Source organism: Leucopleurus acutus, assembly GCF_964270905.1.
Source record: "Leucopleurus acutus genome assembly, chromosome: 11".
In the NCBI taxonomy this organism is placed as follows: Eukaryota; Metazoa; Chordata; class Mammalia; order Artiodactyla; family Delphinidae; genus Leucopleurus; species Leucopleurus acutus.
The window spans coordinates 94,386,099-94,413,628 of record NC_139152.1 but is presented as its reverse complement, the minus strand read 5'-3'; the positions used below and the strand labels follow the sequence as shown (position 1 = coordinate 94,413,628).

The following is a 27,530-nucleotide window of genomic DNA, read 5'->3' as shown; positions in this document are numbered from 1 at the left end:
AGCACAGAGAGGTTTAGTATCCTGCCCAGGTCATACAGCCATGGGAACTTCACAGAGAAGGGAATCCAGAGCAGACTACAAGTGCAGTGTTCTGCAGAGACCCCAGGCCCATTTTCCTGGACCATCTGGCTCACCTTCAGAAAGGCCTGCCTGTAGACCAGTTTGGGAAGGAAGCCAGGGAGCCGGCAGGTAAGTGCGAGGCTCCCTGCTGGTTCTCATTTCATCCTCACCACGGTCTCTCAAGGTAGATGACACTATTCCACTTTTGACAGATGAGGAAACCAAGACCCAGGGAGGCAAAGCCACACCCACAGTCACACAGCTCTCCCACAGGTGCCAGATTCTGTCCCTGACGCTGCGGGCAGGTTGCTGACATGCCCCCTCCACCAGGACAGCAGGTCTCTGGCCTCTGACCGCTGGACTCTGGGGTGGAGAGCCAGGTAGGGAGTGGGCAGGGGGCCTTTCCATCTAATGTCAGGCTGACCCAGGACCAGGAGACCCCTGCCAGCTTCTACTTCTCTGACGTGGAGCAGCACAATTCAGAAATGGTGGCTTTCCTCCTGGCTGGTGCGCCTCCCCCGGCCAGGTTCCTGGCAGCTCTGGGCCTGCGCCTTGGGAGCACAGACAGATCGGCAGACCTCCTCAAGCTCATCCCGGCCCTGGGGTTCCCTGCCCCCACCCCGACTCTCCAGGGACAGATTCTTCCCCTGATGCTTGGCCCCGAGCCTGGGGACCACCTGGGGGCTGGCATCCATGGCGTGTCAGACCCTCTGGCCTCATCATTCACCAGATGCTTTCCTTGGACAAGCCCCTTAATTTCTCCAAGCCCAGCTTCCGGTAAAGGTGATGGTCACCTTACAGCTCACTTTTCAGAGACTTTAGTGAGCTAATAGGGGGTAGGAAAGTTGCCTGGCACCTGATTAACAGGCACTAAATAAAAGCATGTTTCTTTCCCTTTCCTTTCTTCTGGGGCAGAATCCTGGATTTCTGGAGGTCCCCGTGGCCGTGGGCCGAAGGGTGAATATTATCCAGGAGATTTGAGACGTCACCGCTAGCAAGAGAGCTCTGCAAAACCTTCTTCACGTCCCCAGGTGAGTGGGCCCACCTCTCCAGAGTCCCCGGCCTGGGGAGACAGGCGAATCGAGAGCCCTCCTCGCGCTGAGCCACCCCCTGAGGCCTGCCCCTGCCCACTCTGTCTCTGAACAGTCTGTGTGTCTCGGATGTATGTGTCTCTTGTGTTGTCTCTATGGTTTTTTTTTAATATTTATTTATTTGGCTGCGCCGAGTCTTAGCTGCAGCATCGAACTCTTCACCGCAGCACGCGGGACCCGGTTCCCTGACCAGGGATCGATCCCAGACCCCCTGCATTGGGAGTGCGGAGTCTTACCCGCTGGACCACTGGGGAAGTCCCTCTCGATGTGTTTTTATGTGTTCGTGTGTGTCTGTGTGTCTGTGGGTGTGTCTCGGTGTGTGTTTGGAGGTGACCACAAACTTTCCTCTGTCTCTCCAAGTGCCAAGGGAGGAGGGGAGGGCTGCCCCGGGGCTGTTTTGCCCACTGTCGCTCTGAAGACATCCACGAACCACCACAGGTGAGGTTCAGATACAGACACTGAGTTTCAGGCCTGGGGAGACCCAGAGGATACACAGCGCCACCCCTTCTTTATCCTAAAATGTGCAGCACAGATTCATTCATTCAGTCATAATATTTCAAATGAGTTTTTTTAAAAAATCATTTGAAATAAAGATCATTTCATGTAACCCTCACAATAACCCCATGAAGCATTACTGTCCCCAGAGAGGCAGCTTCGAGGGCTCCACGGCCCCTGCTACACGAGCACTAACAGCTGCTTCCTGGCTCATTGCGAAGTTGCATCAGTGGCCTCGCCCGCCCCACCCCGACCCTGTTTGAGGCCATGGCTGAGTGGGCTACAGGAACAATCAATCCCCTCCTAGTCCCTCCAGGGCAGGGGGCCACTGGGCCTGAGGCCAGGGTAGCTCCATTCAGAGAGCCTTGTGGCCCTTGGTGATGTGGCCTCCCTCCTGATGGTCAGGACAGCAGCGACCACCCCAGGATGGGCCCTGGAACCCCAAGGACTAAGGAGGTTTGGCTTCTAACAGCCAAAGCCCCGGTTGTTTTTCTGTCCTTCTCGAGTTCTTTCCCTGCTGGCCAGCCCGGTGTCTTTGCCAGCTGCTGCAGACCGTGGTAGGAGAGGGCATCCCCAGCCCCTATCCAGCCAGGAGTATTGTTACCAAGACATGAATCAAGTCAGGTGTCCTGCCAACTGTCACCAGCCCGAACCTCAGGCTGACTGCACTTCACAGACAAGAGGGCCCCCCAAAAAGCTACGTGCAAAAATCAGTCTTTCATTTATAACGCACACAAGAGGCTTGTTAGTGACAAAGAGCTCGAGAAGAGAAGGGGTCCTCCTTCACCTCCCCTGGTCAAGTGAAGAAGCTTTTGAGAAAGGAATAACCACCTCCTAACTACTTAGGGATCCTCGTATCAGCCAGCACAGGCCCGGGCACACTTGTGCCCACAGCACAGGGTCACAAATGCCATGGCAGAGGGCAGGGGGAACTCGGAGGAGGCAGCCTGTGTCCTGATCTTGCAGGTGCAGATCGGCCGGCTAGGCAAGCGGGGAGGTCAGCTCACGAAGCAGGAGGAGCAAAGGCGGGGCGGCGCGAGCAGCCCTGGGGGTTTGGGTTTTTTAAGTAAATAGCTCTTATGTATTGTTTTTAGATTAATTAGTTAATTTATTTATTTTTGGTTGCACTGGGTCTTCAGCGGGCTTTCTCTGGTTGCAGCAAGCAAGGGCTACTCTTTGTCGTGGGGCACGGGTTTCTCATTGCGGTGGCTTCTCTTGTTGCGGAGCACGAGCTCTAGGCGCGTGGGCTTCAGTAGTTGTGGCGTGTGGGCTCAGCAGTTGTGCCTCATGGGCTCTAGAGCGCAGGCTCAGTAGTTGTGGTGCAAGGGCTTAGTTGCTCCGCGGCATGTGGGATCTTCCTGGACCAGGGCTCGAACCTGTGTCCCCTGCATTGGCAGGCGGCTTCTTAACCACTGCGCCACCAGGGAAGTCCCCTTCATGGAGTATTTGAGGAAAGGTCAGTGTGCTGGGGCGCCCCAGAACACCCCAGTTCCATGATTCTCTAGGAGGACTCACAGGGCCTGGCCGAGTCGTAGTCATGGGTATTTTCGCAAAAGGATACAGAGCTTGATTAGCAAAGGGAAAGGGCGTGAGGGCCACGTCTGGAGGAAACAAGGCTCAGGCCTCCGAGGGTCCCTCCCAGTGGAGTCACAGGTGCTTAACGTCTGCTTAAGGAAGATCCTTCTGGAAACTTTATGGTGTCTGGAGGGGAGGGGGGACAGCTAGGGGAAGCTGCAAAAATCACCCAGAGTCCAGTTCTGGAACTAGGGTTCACTGGAGAGGACAACAGCACGAGAGGCCTCAGCGGGGCAGAGGGACTGTTGGGCGGGAAGGGGGAGGTGGCCCTGTGCTGACGGGTCCCGGGGGGCAGGGGGGCAGAAGGTGGTGCAGGATGCAAGGAGCCTGTCCTGGGAGGGCGGCTGCTGGTTAGGGGTGGGGGTGGGCTGGGGCGTGAGACAGAGGATCTGGGGTGGGCGCTGGGTGCTACAGAGGCCGGAAGAGGAAGGCGGAGAAATTGCCCGAATTATGAATAGTTTCAGCCTCCTCGGCCCCTAGAGCAAAACTGCTGCGAATTAAACACAGGAGAATGGAGTAACTGAGAAGGAGGGGATAGGACGGGGAGATGCAGGCGAAAACAGGAGCATCTGAAGCACGTCAGACAATAAGCAAAACAGGCATCAGCTCAGGCCCCACCCCTCCCAACTCTCCCAACACCTCCCAACACCCCCAACATCCCCAACACCTCCCAACACCCCCAACACCTCCCAACACCCCACACTCCTCCCAACACCCCAACACCTCCCAATACCCCACACTCCTCCCAACACCACCAATACCTCCCAACACCCCCAACACCTCCCAACCCCAACAGCTCCCAACACCCCACACTCCTCCCAACACCCCACACTCCTCCCAGCACCCCCAACCCCTCCCAACCCCAACCCCTCCCAACACCCCCAACCCTTCCCAACACCCCCCACCCCTCCCAACACCCCCCACCCCTCCCAACACCCCAACACCTCCCAACACCCCCCACCCCTCCCGACACCCCCAACCCCTCCCAACACCCCCAACACCCCACACCCCTCCCAACACCCCAACACCTCCCAACAGCCCGCACCCCTCCCAACACCCCGCACCCCTCCCAACACCCCCAACACCTCCCAACACCCCCAACTCCTCCCAAGCCCAACACCTCCCAACACCCCCCACCCCTCCCAACACCCCAACACCTCCTAACACCCCCACCCCTCCCAACATCCCCCACCCCTCCCGACACCCCCCACCCCTCCCAACACCCCAACACCTCCCCACACCCCTCACCCCTCCCAGCACCCCCACCCCTGCCAACACCCCCCACCCCACCCCACCCCATGACTGAGCTGTCCATGTGCCGCAGGCACTGTCCTGGGCATGGAGTCACGTAACTCACTCCCAAGCACGTCCTGGGGGCTGGAAAGGTTCGGGGAGGGTGATTGGAGCAAAGACGGGGGCAGCTACGGCAGTGGGGAGGGCTGAGCCTGGGGTGGGCTCTGGAGGGGACCCCAGAGGCAGTTCATTCAGCCCCTGGGTGGGCAGGCTGAGGCTTGCCGCAGGTCACGTCACTCCCAAGTAGCAGCCCCGGTCTACCATCCGTGTTTTCCACACCCTCAGGAGTGTGCACGTTTGCACACACACACACCCCAGCTGCTAAAGGCAAGTCCCGTCTTGGACGAGTGGGGTGAAGGGGCAGCCCCAGGCCATCCCTCCCTGGACCCGCCCTCCCCTCCCACCCTTCGGAATCAAGGAGTCAACATTCCTGAGCCCACAGCTCTGGACCGCCAGGCCCAACAGCCCAGGCCGGTGGCTGCAGGCCATGCTGGTTATGATGCCCAGGGGCACAGACTGGGGGCCCTGTGAGGTGTTAGTGGAGGCCAGCCCATAGGCCTGAGCCAGGTAGGTGACCACATTTAATCTCTGCAGCCCTGCCTCGCTCCACCCATGTGCCACCAAAGCCAGCCACCCAGATTCCCCTTCACCTGGAGGGCTCTGGCTCCCGGGAAGTAGAGACCTCCAGGAAACAGGCGGTGGGGGCCATGCTGGGCACAGAAGGTGGACTGAATGAACTGGGGTCCCCAGACTGAAATGCCCTCAGCCATGACCCAGGGCCCGCCAGCCCTGCGCCCTCTCTGGGGACCACACTGAGTGCCTCGTGATGGGACATGCCTCCCCAGGCAGGCTGCAGTGCTGATGGCTGGGTGCTGAGTGCCCCTCCGAGGTCTGTCCTGCCTGGGTGAGGCATGCCGGCCACACCAACGATAACACTGTGGCAAAGACTGGCCACCTCTTGAGGACTCATGCAGCCCCTTTTCCCCAGGCCTTGGAGAACAGGGAAGGGCGGCAATGACCCCCACGCCCCACCCCACCCCGTCATGCAGGCCACTCCTCCCGCCCTTCAGGTCACCATCTCTGGCAGCCTCTGTGACTCCCCAGGTCTGGGTGAGGAGTCACAGCCAGACCTTACACGCAGCAGGCACGATGTCAGGGCCCACCACACTTACAGGGCCCACGGAGATGTTTTAATTATTTTTATCAACAAGAAGGGGGGAAAGTGGATATAATCCAGCCTGGATTATATTCTTCTTTATAGCAGCACAATCACAAAATAGAATTTTTAATCCGTTTTTGGAAGAAGGGGCCCACAGAAGTCATACTGAGGCCCTGGTCATGGGGGACCCTTAGAGGCCTGTGTGCCTCCCGGGGCCTTGCTGTGTGGTGATGATCTGCTCACTTGATGGCCTCCTCCAGAAGGGCCATGTCTTACTGTCAGAGCAGGCACACAGTAGGCAATGGGTGAATAAATACACGCTTGTAAATTAAAAAGTGGTTTGCATTGACTGAGCACTTGCCCCATGCCAGGCACTGTGCTCAGCTCCTGCAAAACAGACATGCCCATTTTACAGATAAGGACATGGAGGCTGAGAAAGGCTAAATGACTGGCACGAGTTGTTCACCAGGAAAGCCCAGGTGTCAAGCCTGCACCACTGGCCAGCAATGTCCCCACGGGAGGTGGAGCAGCTGGTGGATGTGTCATTTCCAGGAGGAACAACCTCACATAGATATCAGGCAAGTCCCCCGATGTCAGCCTATGAGTTCTGACACATGGGCCAGTGCCCTTGAAGGCCCCAGTGCCGCCCTGACCTTCCTCCAGGCCACAGCCCGTGCGGGCTGTTCCTCCATGCGCCCAGGCGCTGTGCCGGGGGCATGATGAGTGATCATTGTAGCCCACACTCTCTGTGTACCAGGCACCAGCCCATCTAACCTTCATGGTACCCCTGGGGGCTGTGACTGTTATTCCCGTTCCAGAACACCGCCTGAGAAGTGGGCAGAGACAGGGATGCGGGAGCCATTCCTTCCACCTTGGGAACTTGGAGGCAGGGAAGCAAGCCTTCATGAGACAAGAGACCTTTGAGTGCATCCATGAACGATTAGGATTTCATTAGGTAGAGAAACAGGGCAAGGGCATTCTAGGCCGGGGCACAGCCTGAGCAAAGGTGTGGGAGTGGAAGGGGCCCCGGGGCGCCGCTGAGGAGGGATCTGCTCTGGACTGCAAGTGAGGCCGCAGGGAGTATCGGACTGCTGGCTTTCCGAGGCTGTACGAGGGAGGGGATGTTTGAAGATTGGGGAGCTGCAGTCAGGCGGGCACTTGGTGCACGTGTATCGAGCATTTATGAGGAGCCAGGCATAGTAGTAGGCATGGGGGAACAGAGATGACTAGACCCACTGGAACCTGCCTGGGAAAGTCCATCTCGGCGGGGGATCCACATCTGTCCCTGGCGCCCCGTCAGGCCCCGGTGTCTTTCCCTCCTCGACTGGACTTCTTCCATAAAACAGGCCTAACTGCACTTGCCACCTGGTGACGGAGGATCCCTGGATAAAAGATTCTGTAAATACAGAGCCCCGTCGCCAGGGCTCTGGGCGGGGTGGAGTAGGGAGGCCGCATCAGATTCCCAGGAGGCAGAGAAACAGCCCCTGGGGGGCCGAGGGACCACCAAAATCCTCTGAGGTTACCGCCTCTTGGTGGCTGTCAAACGTGTTCCTGCAGCCAGGAAGTCTGACATTAAAGTCCCCCCCACCCCCGCCCCCACCAAGGCTACTCTGCCTGTGATGGTTAAATGACAGACGCCAACAGGCTGGCGGGTGAGGACGGCAGGGAGGAGGAGATGGAGGGGCCCTGACCGCAGGGAGGTGGCTGGAGGCGTTACCCTCACCCGTGTGTGCATCTGACACAAGTGTATTGAGCACCTACTAGGATCAGTCCTGCTGCAAGTGTCGGGAGTCCTGGGGGAGGCAGACAGGGACACGGCTCATTCCACCACTACGTGGGGGGGGGACGGGGAAGCCCGGTCTCTGGAAGCACGGAGAAGCTACCTGACTTGACTTTGTGTCCAGGACAAACCCGTCTCCCTTCGTCTCTCAAAGACCCCGGCGGCAAAAGCCCTTCGTGCTGAAGCAGAGCCGCTCCTCAGCTGACCTCACACCCGAGGAAACAGAGGCCAGGGAGCCTCGCTGGCTTGTCCCAGGTCACACAGCCAGTTGTGTAACAGACAGGACAGTTATTATTTGCATTTTACGAACGAGAGGTGAAGTGGCTCACAGAGCAGGCCACAGAGAAAGCAAGCGGTGCACCCGGCCTAGACCCAGGGCTGCAGATCGCGGGCCCCCCCTTGCCTTTCGGCTGATGCGGGACTTGCCACGGCTGCTGCTCCTCTGGGCTGGAGTGGAAGAAGGTTCCAGAGCCCCAGAGCACTCAGGTTGGCCTCTGGCAGGCAGGGGCTGGGGCGGGAGCCAGTATGGGCTCCTCTCACTGAGCTGTTCCTTGGCATCTCCAGCACAGAGCCAACCTCTCCATTAAGCAGAGCGGGCTCAGCGCCCAGGACGCGGGATGCTTCAGGGGCCCACGGAAATGTTTTCATTTCATTTCTTTTAAAACCGGAAAAAAATTAAGCATAATAATGATGAATACTTACTCATGAATCAAGCCTAGATTAGTCATCTTTCTACCCACGTGGTTGTAAAATATAATTTAAAAAAATTTTTTTTATGAAGGAAGGGGCCACCGAGGCAAAAGCGCCTGGCAACAGAGAAAGCCATCGTGTGGCCCCACGGCAGCGGCTGCGCCGCCAGCCACCCAGAGCCTGTTCCAGCTGGGGCAAAGCTGGCCACCTCTGCCCTGCCACTGTTTATGAAACGACGACGGAAGAAAGGAGGAGCAATAACAGAGCAGTGAAAAGACAGGAGGGGCGCTGGGAGAAGACCAACAGATGAACGGTGGCCGGGCAGAGAGACGAGTCTGAAAGGGCAGAGCGTGGCTCAGGGAGAAGATGGCAGAAAGGCCAGGGGCAGCGGAGACGGGCACACAGAGCTGTGTGTGATCGCACAAGTCTGACAGGTCCCATCAGTGAGGATGGTCAGGACAGAGGGAGGCGCCTCACACAGTCCTGGGAGCCTTGAACAACAAGACCAGGAATTTCCCAGGGGCCCTAATTACGTTCCCGTGCCTGCCGTAACAAATGACCACAGATTTGGTGACTTAAAACAACAGAGATTTATTCTCTCATAGTTGAGAAGACCAGAAGTCCAAAACCAAAATCACTGGACGAAAGTCAAGGTGTTGGCAGGGCCTTGCTCCCTCTGGAGACTCTAGGAGACACTCCGTCCCTGGCTTCTCCCAGCTTCCAGTGGCCGCCAGCATTCCTTGTCTCGTGGCCGCACACTCCAATTTCTGTTTCTGTGGCCACATTGCCCCCTCCTCTTCTCCTCTGCCTCTCTCTTAAAAGGACACTGGTGATTACATTTAGAGCCCACTCTGATAATCCAGGATAATCTCCCCATCTCAAAATCCTTCCTTTAATCGCATCTGCAAAGACTTTCCGTGTACGGTAACATTCACAGGTTCCAAGAATTAGGACCTAATATCTTCGGGGCCCATTATGTACCTACTACAGGCCCACAGAGGCAACACAGTTTAGCAGAGGGCTGCCTCTAGCCAGCCTGTGGCCATGGCCCATGCCTGAGACCAGTGGAAGGCACATGGCCTCTTGCTTTACAAACCAGCACATCCTGGGAAGGGGGTCCTTCTGCCGGGATCCTTGGAAAGGAGTGAAGCAGGCTCTGCAACGGAGGTGGCGGGATGTGGAGACTCCACTGGACTTGGCTAGGACAGAACTGAGGCATTAAGCTCCTTGGGGTGGAGAAGGTGTCAAGAGAAGGCCCCTCCCCTACCTGGAGGCTGACTCTAGATCTCATTTCAATTCTCACTTCACTCATCCCACGTTCAGCAGAGACTCAGACATGAGCCAGCTTGTCTTCAGGGAGCTCGAAGCCTAACCCCAGAGGCAAGCACTGTTGTCTTCAATGGATTGTAACTGCAGGTGAGGCCCCTCTTTTCCGGGTGGGGCAGTGGAGACCCAGGGATCAGGGGGTCATCTTTGTATGGAGTCGACTTAGCACAAGGGTTTCACATTTCCTCAATCCCCTACCCCCAGCGTCTTCCTGTCCTGATTTCATTATTTCTAGTCTCTTCCTCTTGGCACGTTAAAAGTGAAGTAACAACAGTTTCATCTTCCCTTAGAAGAGCTTGCCAGGAAGTGACTCCTCCCAAGCTGGGCACTTTCTGCATCTGTAGAGTTGGCCAGTGGGGAGCCAGGGCACAGGACCCTTGAAGTCAGGCAGCATGTTATTCATTCCATATCTATCAAGTACTCTTTCCACACTCAGATTTGAGTAAAGCAGAGGAATAGGTAACCAGCCTTGCCTTCTCAGCACCAACTGGGGCAAGCATCCTCCTTCAAATGAAGAAAAGCTTCTGCCATGAAATTTGGGGGCCTCTGAGGGCAGACTGAGAAGTGGCAGAGCTTCCTGCCAAGTCTGGAATCCCAAAATCAATCCCAAAATGGAAAAAAAAAGGGGGGCTTGGATATGGAGAGAAGCTTCTAATCTCAGTTTTGCCTCGTTCAAGCTGTGTGACTAAGCAAATCACTTAAAAACTCTATGAACCTGTTTCCTGATCTGTAAAAAAAAAAAAAAAAAAGTGTAGAAATGCCTAAGAAAACTGTTACGCAAGAGATTCCAACAATTGTTTGGGGGAGGTCCTCTAGGGACTAACTACACACTACCCCTCCAGGTGGGTCTTAGGCCAGGGGTTGTCAATCTCCCCTGCTCCCCACTTCCTCGTGCCATCTTCAATACCTTTAAGGTCCTGGCACCCCGGCCCTGTCGAGTCATCTTGCCGAGAGCTGGGCCCCAGAAGGCCGCGGGTGGGGTGAGGCGCATGAGGCAGTACCAGGACAGGGCTCAAGTGTTTTGAGCAACCAGACCGGGAGTCAAGTGCGAAGTCAGGCCAGGTCGAGCCCCCGCTTGCCGGCTCCATCCGAGTCCTCCAGCGCCCAGGGGCTGCCCACTCACCCGCGCCTCCCACGCGCGATTCTTGTCTGGCCTTGCCCCGCCCGTTTGGCCCACGCGGCGGGTGGGGCGAGCCGGAGCCTTTGTGTTCAAACCGCCCAATGGGCAGTGGCAGTGGGCGGTGACGCGGGCGGGGTCTGACCAATGGGCTGCGGTCTGTCAGCGTTGACTGACAGGCGCACACATAACACACTCGGCCACGCGCGCGCCGTCCGGCCCCACTTGCGCAGCGCGGTTCTGCGCGGGCCGCATTGTCCGCCAATCCGCCGTCCGCAGTTCCCCGCGCGCCCCGGGTCCCTGCGCCGACCGCACCTCCCCGGATTCCGACGCGGTAAGAGGGTGCGCCCGGGAGGCGCGGCTGGCCTCGAACGTCCCCGGTCCCGCACGGAGCAGCGGCGGCAGCAGGTAACAGCCGGCCTTGGGCCTCTGGCGGGCGGACGCGCGGGGCGAGGGTGGTGGGCCGGCCTCGCTCCCCTCCCCGCGGGTCCCGGGCCCGGCCTGACCCCGGGGTCATTGTCGGGCTGCACCGGCCAGAGCCGAGCTGCCCAGGCCTGGCCCTTCCTCTCCGGGCCAAGCTGGGCCAGGCTCCAGCCCCGCCCGGTGCACGCCCCTGGACCGGTCGAGAAGGGCCAGCGCTGTGCCAAGGCCGCCGTGACTCATCTCCGCCGCCCGGCCCCCGCCCCCGGGACTGGCCGCTCCACTGGTCAGTCTGGAGGGCGGATGTCTCCGGGCGGGACTTCCCCGGGCCGAACCTCCCCGGTAGGCGAGGAGCGGAGACCCGGCTGTCCCAAAGCGGCCCAGGCCAGTGCCCGCGTTTTCGTGCCAGTCAGGCAGTTTCCAGGGACAGGTAGTTCTCTGCTTCTGTCGCCGCCTGTCATAACTCTGGGAATAGGAGGGAGGGCCATTTTGTTCAGTTCTAAAAAAAAAAAAAAAAGAAAGAAACCAAATAGGAGGCGGGAGTGTGACTTAGAGCAGAGAGGCAGGAAAGGCGCGTGGTTGGTAAAAAAAAAACTCCCACAGGTTTAGCCAGTAGGGAATGAAGGGAGCAGAGTTAGCACCTGGAGCGTTTTGCAGGTCCCACGAGAGAATGTAGTATGAAAACGTACCGCGGAGGATGCCCAAGATCTAGGTTAAGTCTGACGACTGGATGGATACTGCCATAAAAGTTTGTGATGGGGGTGGGGAAGGGTGGAGCTGAGAAAGGATGTGGTTCCTCTCAGAAGTGGGAAGGGATGTTTTATTTGAGGGTGTCTTAGCGGTGGGGGGGGGGAGGCGGGGGTGTTTATTCTGAGATGCAAAAGACTGGAGCTCTGAGAGGCTCACGTCTTGTTTTGTTTTGGAGGACGGGGCCTCCACCTTTTCATCTTGCGAAACCCAGATTCAATGATAAACTGTTCCGTGATAGCAGAACCCCATGAGAAAGACTAAAAGGCACCCCTGGAAGGGTGCTGACTGCTGATGGTTTTCAGCAACCGCCCCCCCTCCAAACACACACACACACACACACACACACACACACACACACACACACACACCCCTCCATCTAAATATTTATTTATATTCTTGCCAGCAGTAGCTTGAGTTCTGTATAAACTCATTGCTTTGTTCCCGCCCCAGGGCGAAAGCTTCATCAGCTTCTGCAGGGCAGGGTTAAGAGGAGGAGCCTGTGTGAGCATCTGTAGCTTTCAGGTGGGGAGGGCAGTAGCAGGGGTGGAATTACCTTATAAGGAATGGAATATAGAAAAGGATCCAGGCCAACTTCCTGCGGTGGCTACTACCAATCGGTCCCTTTACCACCATCGGCTAAAACCAGGGAAAGATGCCAGGTGGACATCCTACCTGTGAAGACACCAGTAAGACCCAAGACATGAGGCTGCTTGTTTTTCAGAAGACGACTTTGTAGAATTCTTCAACTGGACTAACCAGACCTCCTGGTTTCTGTAGTCTGAGTTGGGATGTGTTAGAGCCTATGTCCATCACACAGTCCAGAGAACTAGTAATTTAAGTATCAACGAGGAATATTGGAAGTGCTAAGTCACAAGTACTAGGACCGAAGTATAACAGTGACTTTGTAATACAGGCTGGCAAAGGCGCCATGTTCAGAGTGCTCATACTGGTCATCTGAGATTTTGAACTTGGGTTTCTAGAACTGAAAGGTTTATGAATCCTCCTTGTGTTGTAGAATGCCCCCTTTTGCCACGTCTTTTCACCTTGGCCTCCTCTGAGTCTTCCTTATCAATTCCAGAGCCTTGGTTTTCCACCCCACGTAGTGACTGGTCTGGCTGATAGGGACTGAGGCTAATCCCACACTGGCGCTCTACCTGCCTGTTTTGTTAGTTTGTTAACAAATGTAACAGCTCTGCAGCCTGTTCTGAACATGCTGGAGGCTGTAAAAGGCTCTAGTTGGGGACACAACAACGTATTCCTGAAACAACTTGAAAACCTCCTGGTGGAGTGGAAAGACCCAGGCCCTGCAACCTGTGAGAGCTGAGCTCAAACTCTGCCACTGTCACTTACAGGCTGGGTGGCTGTGGGCAGGTTACTGATCATTTCAGTGTCCCAGGTTCCCCCCAGTACAATGGGGGTAACGATGCCTTCCTGGATTATAATGGGTGTGTAAGGAGCCGGGTACCTAGGAGGCATTTAACAAGGTATTTTATCGTATCAAGATGCACTGATGTTGCAGCCCAGTAATCACTAATGGGATACGGCATCGGGCGCCATCAGGATGTAGGCAGGGGTTACCGTGCATAAGTTTTCTGGAGTCAAAGTTGATTGCGGCTCTGAATCAGTGAATACAGCTACGAAGAAAGGAAAGCACGTCCCATCTAAGGGAAACAAGCTAGAACAAGAACAGGCACAGCTCTAGGGACAGGGCAGCACGGTGAGATGGCTGGGCTGGAGAGCGGGTGCAGGGCAGCAGTGATGAAAGGCATTCATTTAGCACCTATCAGGTGCCACAGGCTGTGTCTCATGTCAGAGGTTGCAGAAGGCCCAATGCTAGCTCTCACGGACCTCCGCATCCAGTAAACTGAGAATTAGGAAATCCTGTGGAAGGTGCCATGAAAGAGGCTGCCCAAGGCAGAGGGCAGAGGGCAGCAGGGTGGGTGGGGCCGGGATAATTAATAAATGCCCCATGTCATCCACATCTCAGGCTGTTTCAGTTGAATGCCGGTGGGGGGTGGGGATTGGCTAGGAGGCAGTGCGCTGTTTCTCCTCCCCTGGAGAGGGGCTGAGAACAGCCCCACGCTTCACATGGCGCCCTTTCTCTCCCAAGACTCTTCAGGGGAAGGGTCCCCCGCCCACCTCATCATGTCTCGAAGAAGCCAGCGCCTCACACGCTACTCCCAGGGTGACGATGACGGCAGCAGCAGCAGTGGGGGGAGCTCGGTGATGGGCAGTCAGAGCACCCTGTTTAAAGACAGCCCTCTCAGGTATGGGACCGCCACTTCCAGCCCCACCCGCCTCCGTGGGATCGCACTGACCTGCAGAGCACATGTCTTGGGCGGCTCACTGCGCAGCCTCTTCGTCTTGTGACTTTTGTGGGCAGAGATCAGATACCCATGTCTGGTCAAAGGGGACATTCACACCTCTGGGGATGCCAGGGCCCAGTGTTGTTTCTTCTCTCTATGCTGTAAGCCGGGCTGCTGCCCTCATGTTCAGAGAACAGGAAGTGGGGAGAGGCAGCTTCAAGAATAAGCCAGGCCGGAAACCCCAAAACCGAGAGCTGGGCTCACAGGAACCCATGGTGCCGTGGATGGCTCTGCCAGTCTGGCCATCCTCCCCAGACCCACACCCACATGTGCCACTGTCTGTAGGGCCTCCTCAGGGCCAGCGAAGCAGCTGAGGAGACGAACAAGTCCAAGGGGCACCAGGATGTGAGCTAAGGCAGGCGCCTGCCTCACCCTGCCCCCTTGCAGATGTGAGGCCGAGCTGACAGCCCCTGAGGCTTTGACTAGCTCTAGAAGGCCAGGTTGGGTTTGTCTGGGTTTTCAGTGGGTTGTAGAAATTACTAATCCATGAGGAAGCATGAAAAAACACTTTGGCTTTGAAGTTAGAGACCTAGATTTGAATCCTGACTCCATTGCTTACTGATGGTCTCGCCTAACTGCTTGTGAGATTTAGAGATAACGGGAGCACAGAAAGTACCTGCTTTGCCCCGTAGACAGTCAGCAGTTGGGAGTTGTTAGTTGCCTAGCAACAAGGCCGCGCCCCCCACCCCACCCCACCCCCCCCCCCCCCCCCCCCCCCCCGACCTTAGGAGGGCAGAGCACTGCCTAGAGCCCTGCTTTCGCTTTCCTGGCTGGGCTCAGCTCCTGCCTCTCTCCTCCTGCTGACCTCCCACAGGACCCTGAAGAAGAAATCCGGCAACATGAAGCGCCTCTCCCCAGCGCCACAGCTGGGCCCCTCCTCCGACAGGCATACCTCCTACTACAGCGAGTCTGTGGTCAGGGAGTCCTACTTTGGCAGCCCCCGGGCCGCCTCCATCGCCGCCTCTCTCACCAGGAACTCCATCCTCGACGACCAGCTGCGTGGTGACCCCTTCTGGAGTGAGTGTCCACAGCCTTTCTCCTGGGCCTCTGCTGCCTCCAGAGATGTATGGTCCAAAATCCCCCCCGGGGGTTTCCTAACCGCTGCGGGGCCAGAAGAGGGGCTCCCCACCTTCGGAAACCCTTGGGAGAGCAGCCGAGTGTCTGAACTTCCAGGCCCCTTTAGACGATGGAGTAGCCACGTAGCTGCTCCAGGCCTGGGAGACGGAGGGGCCGGTCCTAGTTCACCCTCCCTTGACCCAAGGGAGCTCGGGCGGGGCTGCCCATCAGAGATGCTCCTCGGGGTGTCCCCGCGAGTCCCTCTGGAACACCCTCCTCGGAGCACCTCTGCCCCAGGAGAACCCCACGTTCTTCCCTCCTCAGGTGAGGACCTGCGGGTGAGGAGGAGAGACACAGGTGGCACTGAGAGCAGCAAAGTCAACGGGCTCCCGGAGAACAAGCTGTCCGAGGACTTCCTCGGGTCGTCCTCGGGCTACTCTTCCGAGGATGACTACGTAGGTAGGCGACGTCCTCCCTCCCCAGCCTCGGGGAGGTGCTCCGCCAGGTTCCCGGGCTGCTGGGGAGGTGACGGGAAGTAGGGGAAGGCGCCCTGACAGCTCGAGAGAGCATGGTGTCCAGCTGAGTGTTGCTGCTGTGCCCCCACGGTGCCCTGAACCCAGGCCTGGGGTGGCCCTCGATAGCGCTGGGATGCGACCGCCTGGCCCCACGAGGCCTTGAGCCGCCTGTGGCCGGTTCCCTTATTTGACTCATTTCCGGCAGGTGTTTAACATGGAGCTTCACACGCAGGAGGTGCTTGATCCCTCAGTCTAGGTCTGAGTGGTTTGAGGGGTTGCTGGTGAGAAGGAAGCAGACAAGGAGGCCAAGGGAAATAAAATGTCAGAAATCTAGCGCTTCGCTTCGTCAGCGTTTACTGGCCTGCTAGCTGCCAGCCTCTGTCACTTGGGGATGTGAAGGAGAATGACACACGGTCTCAGCTCACAGTCTAGAGGAGCAGACAACTGACAGTCTCCATGTCCCAAGGCTCTTAAGAGTGAGGACAGCGGCGGTCCAGTGGTTAGGACTCCGCGCTTCCACTGCAGGGGGCACGGGTTCGATCCCTGGTCGGGGAACTAAGATTCCGCAGGCCCTGCGGTGCACGGCACCTCCACACCAGAAAAAAAGAGTGAGGACAACTGGGCGTCTCCTCTGCTCCCCTGCAGGCTACTCGGAGACGGACCAGCAGGGTTCAGGGTCGCGGCTGCGGAGCGCTGTCTCTCGGGCGGGCTCTCTTTTCTGGATGGTGTTCACTTCTCCAGGTGAGTGCCGGCTGCTCTGTACATGATGGTTTCCATTCTCTCTGGCAGTCACTTTCACCCATCTTTCTGCGGTTGGGTATCCAACGCGTTAGAAAGAGACTGTAGGGATAGCTCGCTCCAGAATAGTTACGGGGAGCCCGGAGCCACGGGAGCACCCTTGCTTGAAAGCTGGGCGGAGGGCGTTGGCAGCGCAGGCGGGTGGCATCACAGGACCTGGGTAGCGTGGGACAGGACGGAGGTGCACTGGCGATCAGGGTTGGGGTCGGGGCAGGGAGGACCACTGGTGGAGACACACAGGCCCAGTGGTTCAGGGTGGCACTAGGCTTGACGGGCCCTCTTCCAGGCCGGCTCTTCGGACTCCTCTACTGGTGGATTGGCACCACCTGGTACCGCCTGACGACAGCTGCCTCCCTCCTCGACGTCTTCGTTTTAACCAGGTAAGCAAGACTGACAAGGAATCAGAAGGCCCCAGGCAGAAGGGGCCGATAAAGCATCTACACCTGTGCGTGATGGTTTCTCTGAAGGTTTTTTCTTTCCCAGTTTACCTGCGGCTTTTATTAGTGAGCGTGGAGTGGACACCCAGAGCCCCTTTTTCTGCCTGAAAGTGGACAGGACTTAGAGTCAGGTGCAGGGAGTGTTCTGGAACGCAGCTTCTTGGCCACTTCCTTCCGAACACCAGCCTAGCCACTTCTGATCTCAGACAAGCCCAGCCTTACTCCTGCTGGCCAGGCCTTAGGCTCTAGCCAGCAAGTGGTGTTTCCCAGAACATTCAGCATCCCTCTCGGCCCCCCGGTGATCTGGACCCCCAGTGTTTTCCAAAAGAAAATACTGCCTGCCTAAGGAGTTACTTTTTTTTTCTTCTATATTTGCTTGCCTAGAGGACACCTGTCTGTGAAAGTTTTAGGTTATTCAGAGACCCCAGTATTTACTTATTTATTTATTTTATAAATTTATTTTTATTTATTATTTTTGGCTGTGTTGGGTCTTCGTTGCTGCTCATGGGTTTTCTCTAGTTGCGGCGAGCGGGGGCTACTCTTCATTGCGGTGCGCGGGCTTCTCATTGCAGTGGCATCTCTTGTTGCGGAGCATGGGCTCTAGAGCACAGGCTCAGTAGTTGTGGCGCACAGGCTTAGTTGCTCCGTGGCATGTGAGATCTTCCCAGACCGGGGTTGAAACCCGTGTCACCTGCATTGGCAGGCAGATTCTTAACCACTGTGCCACCAGGGAAGCCCGCCCCCCCGCCCCACCCCCAGTATTTATTTTTGATAACATCAATACAGTTCAGAGTCAGAATTGTCCCCATCACTCCAAGCTTTGCAGGTAAAGCATCCAATCTGGCCCTGGCAAGATGAGAGGCTTGAGGGTGTCTTCTCTAACTCTAGCTCAGCACTCAGGAAAAATCTCTAGGAACTCCCTGGGGGCATATAGAGGCTCTGGAGCCCTCCTGACACCTCCGCCTGCCCTCTCTCCCCTCCTGTGGTCCAGGCGCTTCTCATCACTGAAGACGTTCCTGTGGTTCCTCTTGCTGCTGCTGCTTCTGACCGGCCTGACCTATGGTGAGCTCATCCACTGTCACGGGGAGGGGTAGAACGAGAGCTTGTGGAGATGGGGCTTGCGAGCCAGAGGGGCAGGCAGAGTGTGGGCCGACGCTGGTGCTGAGCAGAAATGTGAAAACTAGAGAGACAGTGATCAGCTACAAAAAGGGGAAGGAGGCAGGACGAGCGGGGTCGGATGGCGCCTGGGCAGCATCCTGTCTGGGTCTCCTGGGTCCTCAGGTGACCAGTGGGTGAAAGGGGAAATGCTCCGATCCACTGATCTTGTCCTTGGTTTGGGTTGCTACGCTGGACTGCCTAGCATGTCTAGAGCATCCTTGCAGCCCCAGGGGCTGGAACATGCCTTAGTACAGGAATACTGGGGTAAAAAGCAGGGACTCTGACACTGTTATTAGCAGTCATTTTCCCTCCATTCCAAATCAGGAGGTTGTCTGGGTGAGTGAATTACCATTACATCAAGTTCAGTCTTCAGCTGTCTTTAGGATCAAAACAATGAAGTAGTAAAGAGAAGTGAGAGCACCATTTTGCACCAAGAAGTACCTGTCATCTATAAGATGCTCCACGTTGTTCCAGTCTCTATCGTTGAACTTTCACATTTTTTACATAGTTGTAATCATTATGTTTATATATTTTGTGTTCAGCTTTTGATTTGACAATTTCACATGAGTTTCACAGTTTCCTATGAGTTGCCCCTGTGGCCCCCAGGCTCAGTTTTACCAATTTATAATTAAAGACCATGCTTTATTATTATTATATTTTTAGAGGTGGTTTTATAGGTTTAGCATCTACTCAAGTTGTATTTCTTTAATTTCTACCAAGGTAGAACATCTTTCCAAGTGTTGATTCCCTTGTTTCCTGTTACAAGAACAGCTTGTTCCTATCCAGTGGAAGCTGGGCACTGCCCTTAAAATAATAATGACCTTTTATAATCTTAGAGTGTTTTGTTCAGGAAGCATACTCCCTTGTGTTATCTCACAAGGTTGTTTGTTTCACTATCCCCATGTGGGGTTGGTGGAGCTGAGGTTCTCACGGTGTCATGAGATGCATACGGAAAGTCTGAAAGGCAGAGGGGTGGAGTGACTAGCTCCGGGAGAGCAGTAAGTGAAGGCCTGTCTGGAGGGTCTGACTTAAAGTCTGGTGGTCACATGCTTCCTGTTGCACCTGCTCGAGGCCAACAACTGAGTGGCAAGTGTGACATCTTACCAGGGTGGAGACCCCACAGCCAATATGGCTTTTTCAGGCGCTGTCAGCCCCACGCATACATGTACACGCACACATGGCACGTGCATAGCTCAGGAGTAAACACATCGCAAACAGGTAGCCCCTAGCGCAAGATGCAAATGTCTGTGTGGTGGCAGCCTTGTGCTCTGTTCCGGGGCAGCAGGCAGCCTTTCTGAGCAGGTGGATTCTGTTTCAGTGATTCTCAACCATGGCAGCCCATTAGAGTCACCCGGGGAGCTTTTATTTATTTATTTATTTATTTTGGGAGACCATGCTGCACAGTTTGTGGGATTTTAATTCCCCAACCAGGGACTAAACCCACACCCTCGGCATTGAGAGCTCGAGTGCTAACCATGGGACCGCCAGGGAATTCCCACCTGGGGAGCTTTTAAAACTCCTTATGGAGGGATCCCCCAGGCCTGCGAACTCACTCTGGAGGGCGGGGCCAGACACTGATTGTTTCAAAAGCTGCGTGGGTGATTCTGATGTACGGTCTGGACTGAGGACCACCGTCAGGCCCTCTGGGTTCTACCGTTGGATCATCCCCAACTTATGATAGCCGCTTCCTCCAAGCTTTGCCACCTGTGGAAAGGTGAGGATTCCTGAGGGGACGTGAGGATGCGTACACGCTGGGATTGTCGGGTGGAGGCTGCTGCCTCAGAGAGTGGCGGGAACCTCCACCCCTCATACCGCCTTTGGCTGGGGCAAGGCTCCCGCGAGCGAGACAGGCTGCTGGTGAGCGCTGCTCATGAGGCTGCTGTCCGCGCTGTGGCCCCGGCCCGGGTTAACTGCCCCCTCCTCTGTGTGCAGGCGCGTGGTATTGCTACCCCTTCGGGCTGCAGACGTTCCACCCCGCCGTGGCTTCCTGGTGGGCCTCGAAGGGCAGCAGTGGGCAGCGTGCGGTATGGGGTTCCAGAGACTCATCCCCACATTTCCAGGTGAGCATCTTAGGGTCGCAGCCTCCCGCCTCGGCCTGAATTTGCCATTGAAGTCGTCCCTGCCCTTCTTCCTCACACACACAGCTGAAGAGGTGCTGCCAGGACACCTTTCTCTGCTGTTAGTGGTGCAGGTGTTGGGGGGTGTGTTGCCTGTGCTTAAATATGACTCAAAACTGCCCCAAAGTTAGTTGCCATCCTAAGAGGCACGGAAAACAGAAGGAAAAGGAATAAGACAAATTGTCTTGCCTACCTTGTTCCTTTTCAGTACAATTTCACGAATCTTTACTGAGTACCTTCTGTGAGTCAGGTAATATCCTGTTCTGTTACCTATTACCATAGATAAACCACCCCTAGAATCAGTGCCTTAAAAGTACCAGCACTGGGACTCCCCTGGTGGCGCAGTGGTTGAGAGTCCGCCTGCCGATGCAGGGGACACGGGTTCGTGCCCTGGTCCGGGAGGATCCCACGTGCCGCGGAGCGGCTGGGCCCGTGAGCCATGGCTGCTGGGCCTGCACGTCCGGAGCCTGTGCTCCACAACGGGAGAGGCCACAACAGTGAGAGGCCCGCGTACCGCAAAAAAAAAAAAAAAAAAAAAAGTACCAGCACTGGGGAATTCCCTGGTGGTCCAGTGGTTAGGACTCGGCACTCTCACTGCCATGGCCCACGGTCAACCCCTGGTCAGGGAGCTAAGGTCCTGCAAGCTGTGTGGTGTAGCAAAAAAAAAAAAAAAAAAAAAAGAAGTACAGCATTGGATTAGCTCGTGAGCCTGCAGGTCCTCTGGGTGGCTTTTCTGGTCTGAGCAAGGACAGCTGATCTTGGCTGGGCCCCCTCGCGTGTCTGCAGTTAACTGGTGGGTCAGCAGGGGCGGGCTGGTCTAGGCCTGGACTGGGCAGGTTGTACCTTTGCTGTCCAGCGGGTAGCCTGGGCTTGTTCTCATAGCGGCCGGGCAGGGTTCCAGGAGAGTGGAATCATGCCAGACCTTGAGGACTAGATTCAGAACTAGCATACTGTCACTTCTGCCACATTCTATTGGCTGAAGCAAATCTCAGAGCCAGGCCAGATTCAAGGAGGGGGAAATAGACCCCACCTCTCCATGGAAGCACCTGCGAAGCCACATTGCAGAGGGCGCAGATGCTGGGAGGAGGGCAGGACATTTTTGCAACCCGCCAGAGGCTAAAGCTGGATCCGGCCCAGGCCCTGCCCTCAAGAGGCCTGCAGTCCAGTGGGGGCGATGAGTGCACAAACCACCGGCGTGTGTGTGTGCAGGTCCCGGGGTCTACGATGAAAATGTAAAACGCTTTGTCCTCTGATTAGAGTTATTTGAACTTTGCTTGCACCCTGCTGAATTTAATTTGCTATCACATTTTAAACCATTTATTTTGGTAGATATTACTTTCCTGACCCTGATTTTATTATTTCACAAAATAACGATGTGTTCTGGCATCTTTAACTTTTTTTTTTTTAATCACTAGTAAAGACAACTCCATTTCAGGACCACGTTTTCTGTAAAACGGGGGAAGTAAAGAATGACATATCTTTGTATTTACTTTCATCTGCATAAAGACACTAATAAAAATAGTTGCCTGGTTTGGGAAGGCTTGGTGGTGAGGGCTCTGGGTGGATGGGGCAGAGGTTAGGAGCGTGAGTTTTTGCTGTTTGCTTGCTTGCTTTTTGAGTCACGCAAGTACTGCCTAGTTTAAAAATGGAATTTTTGCAAGTCAGAAGCCCGACCTCTGTACTCACTAGGCTCGTGCCTTTTAACTGACAGTCGACAGACTGTGTTTTATAATTTCATTTGGGTGTTTCTGGGATTCTCTTCCCTTCCTCTTTAGGAAGCACTGTTGTCGTAAGTCCCTAACCTCTGTGGCTTTTCCCTCCCCGTCCTGCCAGGCTGAGCAGCGCATCCTGTCCCGGGTACACTCTCTGGAGCGGCGCCTGGAAGCTCTTGCTGCCGAATTTTCCTCCAGCTGGCAGAAGGAGGCCATGCGGCTGGAACGCTTGGAGCTGCGGCAGGGGGCTGGAGGGCAGGGGGGCAGCGGCAGCCTGAGCCACGAGGACACCCTGGCGCTCCTGGAGGGGCTGGTGAGCCGCCGCGAGGCTGCCCTGAAGGAGGACTTCCGCAGGGACACCGCTGCTCAGATCCAGGTCGGGGAGGGGAGCTGAGGGGCCCGTGTGGCTGACACCCTGGGTGTGTGGGTGGAGGGGGTGAGGCCCTGCACCCTGACATGAGGGAGACAGCAGTGTGTCATTCAGGGTCAGACGGCTCTACCACTTGGCAATTACCTTCTCTAAGACTTAGTGTCCTCCTCTTTAAAACGGAGACTCTCCTGTCTGCCCCGCCCCTGGTTGTGAGAACATGAGATTGTAGTGCGCCTGTAACGCCCATGTAGGTGTGGCACACCATGCAGGTGTGCAGTAAAGACCAAGAGGAGTCTTGCGTGTTTCCAAGAAGCACTGTAGCAGAAAGGCCAGGAGCTGAAGTTTGCAACCAAACAGGCCTGGTTCGAATTGCGGTTACACCACTTACTGGTTGTAAGCGGCCTCTGAGCACGACTCAGTAAAATCCTTGGCCTCTCTCCTATGCCTGATAGGGAGAACTGGCCACCCTGAGAGCAGAGCATCAACAGGACTCAGAAGACCTCTTCAAGAAGATTGTCCAGGCCTCGCAGGTTGGTGGGCTTGGGGGCACTTGGAGCCTACAGCGGGGCGCTGATCGAATTCATCATCTGTTCTTGGGCTCAGAGAGACACCTTGGCCCCTAAGGGTCTGCTTAGGTGCAGAATGGGGAGAAGGGTTGTGAGTCTCCTGACTTCTGCTTGAACTGAATCCACTTGGGCTGGAACACTCTGCAGAGACGCCCTGGGATCATGCCTGAGGACAGGAAGGGCTGCTTTCAAGTGGCCTGTTGTGCTGGGTACACATGCTGAACGAACGAGTGAACGGGTGAACGCCTAAGCACGATAGACATGGGCCGAGACTCCCACAAGGACCTCAACCAGGAGGCCAGTTTGACGTTTGCTAGATCAGTCAGGAGGCCCTGGGGTGGGGATGTGGTTAAGCAAAGACCCCAGAGGGAACAGATCCTGCTCTGGGAGACTGACTGCTGTGAGCCTGACATTTCTTGTATTGGTCCCTTCTTTCGCTTATAGGAGTCTGAGGCTCGACTCCAGGAGCTGAAGTCTGAGTGGCAAAGGTAACGCGCACTGCCATCTGTCCTAGGCCTGCTCGGCCCCAGCCTCCCCATTCCCACCCCCAGCTAGGACTGGGGAGCAGAGCCCCGGAGCAGAATTCTGATTGTGTCCCAAGCAGAGAGGGAGATGGCTGAAACCTAGCTCAGGATCACCTGCTCAGACCCTGTCCTTGAGGTGCAGTGGAGGTCCGGCAGGGGTTGCAGGCATTGCAAGAGAATTGGGATTCATGGGTTCATTTACAGATGTACCGTCTTTTCTGTACAACCTCATGCCGGCTGTATTCCCATGCCCCAGATATCTGTACTTGTGGAGGATGTGAGCGCTGAGGCAGAGTGAATTATGGATCTGGGCTTAGAAGGGAAATGGGATACTGTAATGATTAGCTCCTGGGGATATGCAAGCCAAGTCACAGGCACCGGAGCTCTGCTCTACAGCCAGAACCTCCAAGAGTGAGCCTTGCACTCACCAGTGAGTGGTGGGCACACACTTATATCAGGTGCCAACTAGGGGATCCTCTTGTTCTCCTCAGCATAGCCTTACCCCTCACCAGAGATCCAAGGCTTACTCTTTCTTCTCTGTCTGGGAGTAGGATGACCCAGGAGTCCTTTCGGGAGAGTTCCATGAAGGAGCTGGGGCGGCTGGGGGTTCAGCTGGAAGGCCTGCGGCAGGAACTGGCAGCCCTGACCCTGAAGCAGAGCTCGGTGGAGGACCAAGTGGGCCTGCTGCCCCAGCAGCTCCAGGCTGTGCGGGACGATGTGAGTTGGAACCATCCACGTCCCTTGCTGAATACCCCTCCTCTGAGACAGTCCTAGCAGTCTGCAAGGCAAAGAGCCTCTTGCCCCCTGCTCTGGACTCGGCACAGATGCTGGCTTTCTTGGACAGAAGTTCTTCCTGTTCTCTCGTTGATAACATGGCGGATTGTTCATAACTCTTTCCTCCTTGTGGCCTGAGCAGGCACGTGCTGGCCCTCCCCTTGCAGGCCTGTTCCTCGCTCCCTGTCCCCTCTACCCAAGCCAGGCGCCACCCCACCTTGGCCAAGGCTCTGCTGTGGCAGCTTCCACTGTGAGCCTCCCAGAGTGAGACCTCTCTTTGGTCCCTAGGTGGAGTCTCAGTTCCCTGCCTGGGTCAGTCAGTTCCTTCTTCGAGGTGGGGGAAGCCTCACTGGGCTCCTTCAGCGAGAGGAGATGCAAGCTCAGCTGCAGGAGCTGGAGCGCAAGATCCTCGCCCACGTGGCCGAGATGCAGGGCAAGTCAGCGAGGGAGGCCGTGGCCAGCCTGGGGCTGACGCTGCAGAAGGAGGGCGTGATTGGGGTGACAGAGGAGGTGAGGACTGGATGCCCCTGGACACCCCCGCCCCCCGCTATGGCTAATCCACCCAGCACACACGCACTGCTTTCCTCCCTGGGAGCCATAGAGCTGCACAGTCCCACACTGCCAGCTCCCTGGCCTGTTCTGTGACCTAAGTGACATCCAGGAGGCTCCGATGTTTGCTTTGGGGCTGGTGTGGAAGGGTGGAGGTGTATGCCTGAGCAAGCGGCACGTGTCCAGACTGGGGAGGGCTGAGCCCAGGGGTTCCTGGCCCCTAACGGTGGGGCCACGGAGGTGGACGAGTCTGCTTCCCATCACAGCTGCTCGGGGCGCCTGTGTTTTAGCAGGTGCACCGTATTGTAAACCAGGCTCTGAAGCGCTACAGCGAGGACCGCATCGGGATGGTGGACTACGCTCTGGAATCGGGAGGTGTGTGCACCCCTCCTCCCTTTGCTGGGCCCCTTTCCCTACGCTGGCGGGCTCCCTGGCATCTGCTAGGGTAGCTGTGGTGTTAGGCAAGCAGGGCTTGAGGTCGGCAGAACTCACCCAACCCAGCGCTCACAACAAAGGCGAGTGACTGCGTGGGAGAAGCGGGACGTGCTGAGCACCATCCTCGGCAGGAAAGAGGCGGGCGGTGCTTGTAGCTGCTCTGGGCTCTGGGTTAGGTGTGAAGACTGGTCCTCAGAGAGGGGACGGGCAATGGTAGTCCCTGCCGGGGTTCCCTTGGCTGGCGAGCTAAGCTGGTTGTGTGGGTCTCCCTCCCCTGCTGGAGTCCAGCCCCAGGCGCCCACCCTGCCTTTCTTTCCTGTCTCAGGGGCCAGCGTTATCAGTACCCGATGTTCCGAGACCTACGAGACCAAGACGGCCCTCCTCAGCCTCTTCGGCATCCCCCTGTGGTACCAATCCCAGTCTCCTCGAGTCATTCTCCAGGTGGGGGCCCTGAGCACACCGAGTCGCCTGCGTAGCTGGGTGACCGTCCCCTCCTGGGTCATTGAGAGCTGCGCTCAGGGCGGGTTGTCTTTGTCACCTGCCATGCGCTGACCCGACGTTCTTCCCTTCCAGCCAGACGTGCACCCAGGCAACTGCTGGGCCTTCCAGGGGCCCCAGGGCTTTGCTGTGGTTCGCCTTTCTGCCCGCATCCGCCCCACTGCTGTCACCTTAGAGCATGTGCCCAAATCCTTGTCACCCAACAGCACCATCTCCAGTGCCCCCAAGGACTTTGCCGTCTTTGTGAGTATCCCACCTGGGGGCTAGAGGGGCTGTAAGAGGGCCCTGTGGGTCTCTATTGAGGATAGAGTTGGGATCGTTCTTTGGTTGAGGGGAAGGGAATAGATATGGAAGAGACGGCGCCAAGGTGGGAAACAGCACTTCGGTCTCAGTTACCTCGGGCTGCGGAGGAAGAAACGGAGGCCTAATGAGTCAAGTGACTTGTCACAGATCACACAGCGGCCCTGTGTCCAGAGCTCAGGCCCCTGCAGTCCCCGAGGAGGCTGGCGCCTGCCCCACCAGGTGGGAGGGGGCCAGTGGGGAAACGGGAGGGAAGGCCTTCCTCCCCGGGGGCCCGTGTCTAAGAGCAGGCTCTTCCCTCCATCCTTTGCTTTCTCTTCAGGGTTTCGATGAAGACCTGCAGCAGGAGGGGATGCTCCTTGGCCAGTTCACCTACGACCAGGATGGGGAGCCCATTCAGACGTTCTATTTTCAGGTATGGGATTCTGTTCTGCTGGCAGAGGCGTATATATGTACTTTCCCACCCACTCAGCAGATGTTTTCTGAGTACTTGTCCTGTGCCAGGCACTGGGGGTTCCAAGTGAGAAGTCACAGCCCAGCCCACCCACAGCCCGAGGCACGGAACAGAGACCACTGTCCCTGTGGCGTGGGAGAGGCGCCAAGTGCACATCAGCGCAGGGGCGGGGGCGGGGGCGGGGGCGGGGCCCTCCCAGATGGGCAGTGCTGGGGAGCTGCCTGCAGGGGGTAGGTATCCGCGTGAATGTGGCCCAGCTGGGCCTCACACAGCACGGCGTGGCTGGGCCACCGCTGGGGGGCTCCTGCCTCAACTTGAGTGGGCATTGGTCTCCTGGGCCCTTGTTAGGAATAGATCCCCAGTCTCCAGCCCAGGTGAGTCTCCGGTAGGTGGCCTGAGAGCCACACCAGGGGAGTCCTAGTGTGAGGAAGTGGGTGAGGTGGAGAAGGGACAGAGCGGGGAGAGAGGCAGGCCTGGCTGCCAGGCAGAGAGTTTCAGCCCTCAGCTGAAAATGAGCGTACGACACAGAGGACTGATGGGAACTTGAGAAAGAAAAGAAATTCTGCTTAATTCACAGTGAAGGAATTCTTTTTCACCATCGACATACGTCAAGCTCTCCATAAAGGTAGTTCTGTTCACGGTCAGAGAGCTCCTGTGAGGTTTTCCCAGTTTGCGATGAATCATGCTGGGGCTCGGTTACAAGGCCGTTTTTATGTGGCCGTGGGCTGGGCCTGGCGCAGCCTGACATGCGTTGGCGGCCCCTGTGGGACCTCTGAAGCCTGTGGGGCTCCTCGGCCCACCAGGTGGAAACTGTGTTCCAGGGTCTGAAGACAGGAGCTTTGAAGTCCGGTTCTCTACAGAGGCCCGGGGGAGGGGGCGTCTGGCCCTAGGTGTGGCCGTCTCCCCTCCGGTCTGAGGACTCCCACCCCTGCCTTCTCTCCCCAGGGCCCTAAAATGGCCACGTACCAGGTGGTGGAGCTGCGGATCTTGACTAACTGGGGCCACCCCGAGTACACCTGCATCTACCGCTTCAGGGTGCATGGGGAACCCACCCACTAGGCCTTCTCTGTGCCGCTGCCGCCGCCAGCGGGGAGGCCAGCTGCTCTCGGCACGTGCCTCCTGCTCTGGGGGTGGCTGCGCAGCAC

At 56.7% G+C, this 27,530-nt stretch overlaps 1 protein-coding gene across 2 annotated transcripts; it reads left to right on the top strand.

The window, feature by feature from the left end:
* The first annotated feature begins 1,021 nt into the window (after positions 1 to 1,021).
* SUN2 (Sad1 and UNC84 domain containing 2) lies at positions 1,022 to 27,530 on the top strand. Of its 2 annotated transcripts, none has more exons than XM_082850206.1 (18): positions 1,022 to 1,091; positions 13,867 to 14,023; positions 14,937 to 15,139; positions 15,503 to 15,637; positions 16,339 to 16,434; positions 16,778 to 16,871; positions 17,920 to 17,990; positions 20,019 to 20,146; positions 22,037 to 22,291; positions 22,738 to 22,815; positions 23,296 to 23,339; positions 23,927 to 24,092; positions 24,438 to 24,659; positions 24,989 to 25,073; positions 25,459 to 25,574; positions 25,707 to 25,874; positions 26,254 to 26,346; positions 27,331 to 27,530. In XM_082850206.1, exons 2-18 carry the CDS (start codon positions 13,902 to 13,904, stop codon positions 27,442 to 27,444), a joined length of 2,190 nt encoding a protein of 729 aa, XP_082706332.1. In that variant the 5' UTR covers positions 1,022 to 1,091; positions 13,867 to 13,901; the 3' UTR covers positions 27,445 to 27,530. The 2 variants fall into 2 exon arrangements, with proteins under 2 accessions (XP_082706332.1, XP_082706331.1); XM_082850205.1 differs by lacking the exon at positions 1,022 to 1,091 and adding an exon at positions 11,295 to 11,436.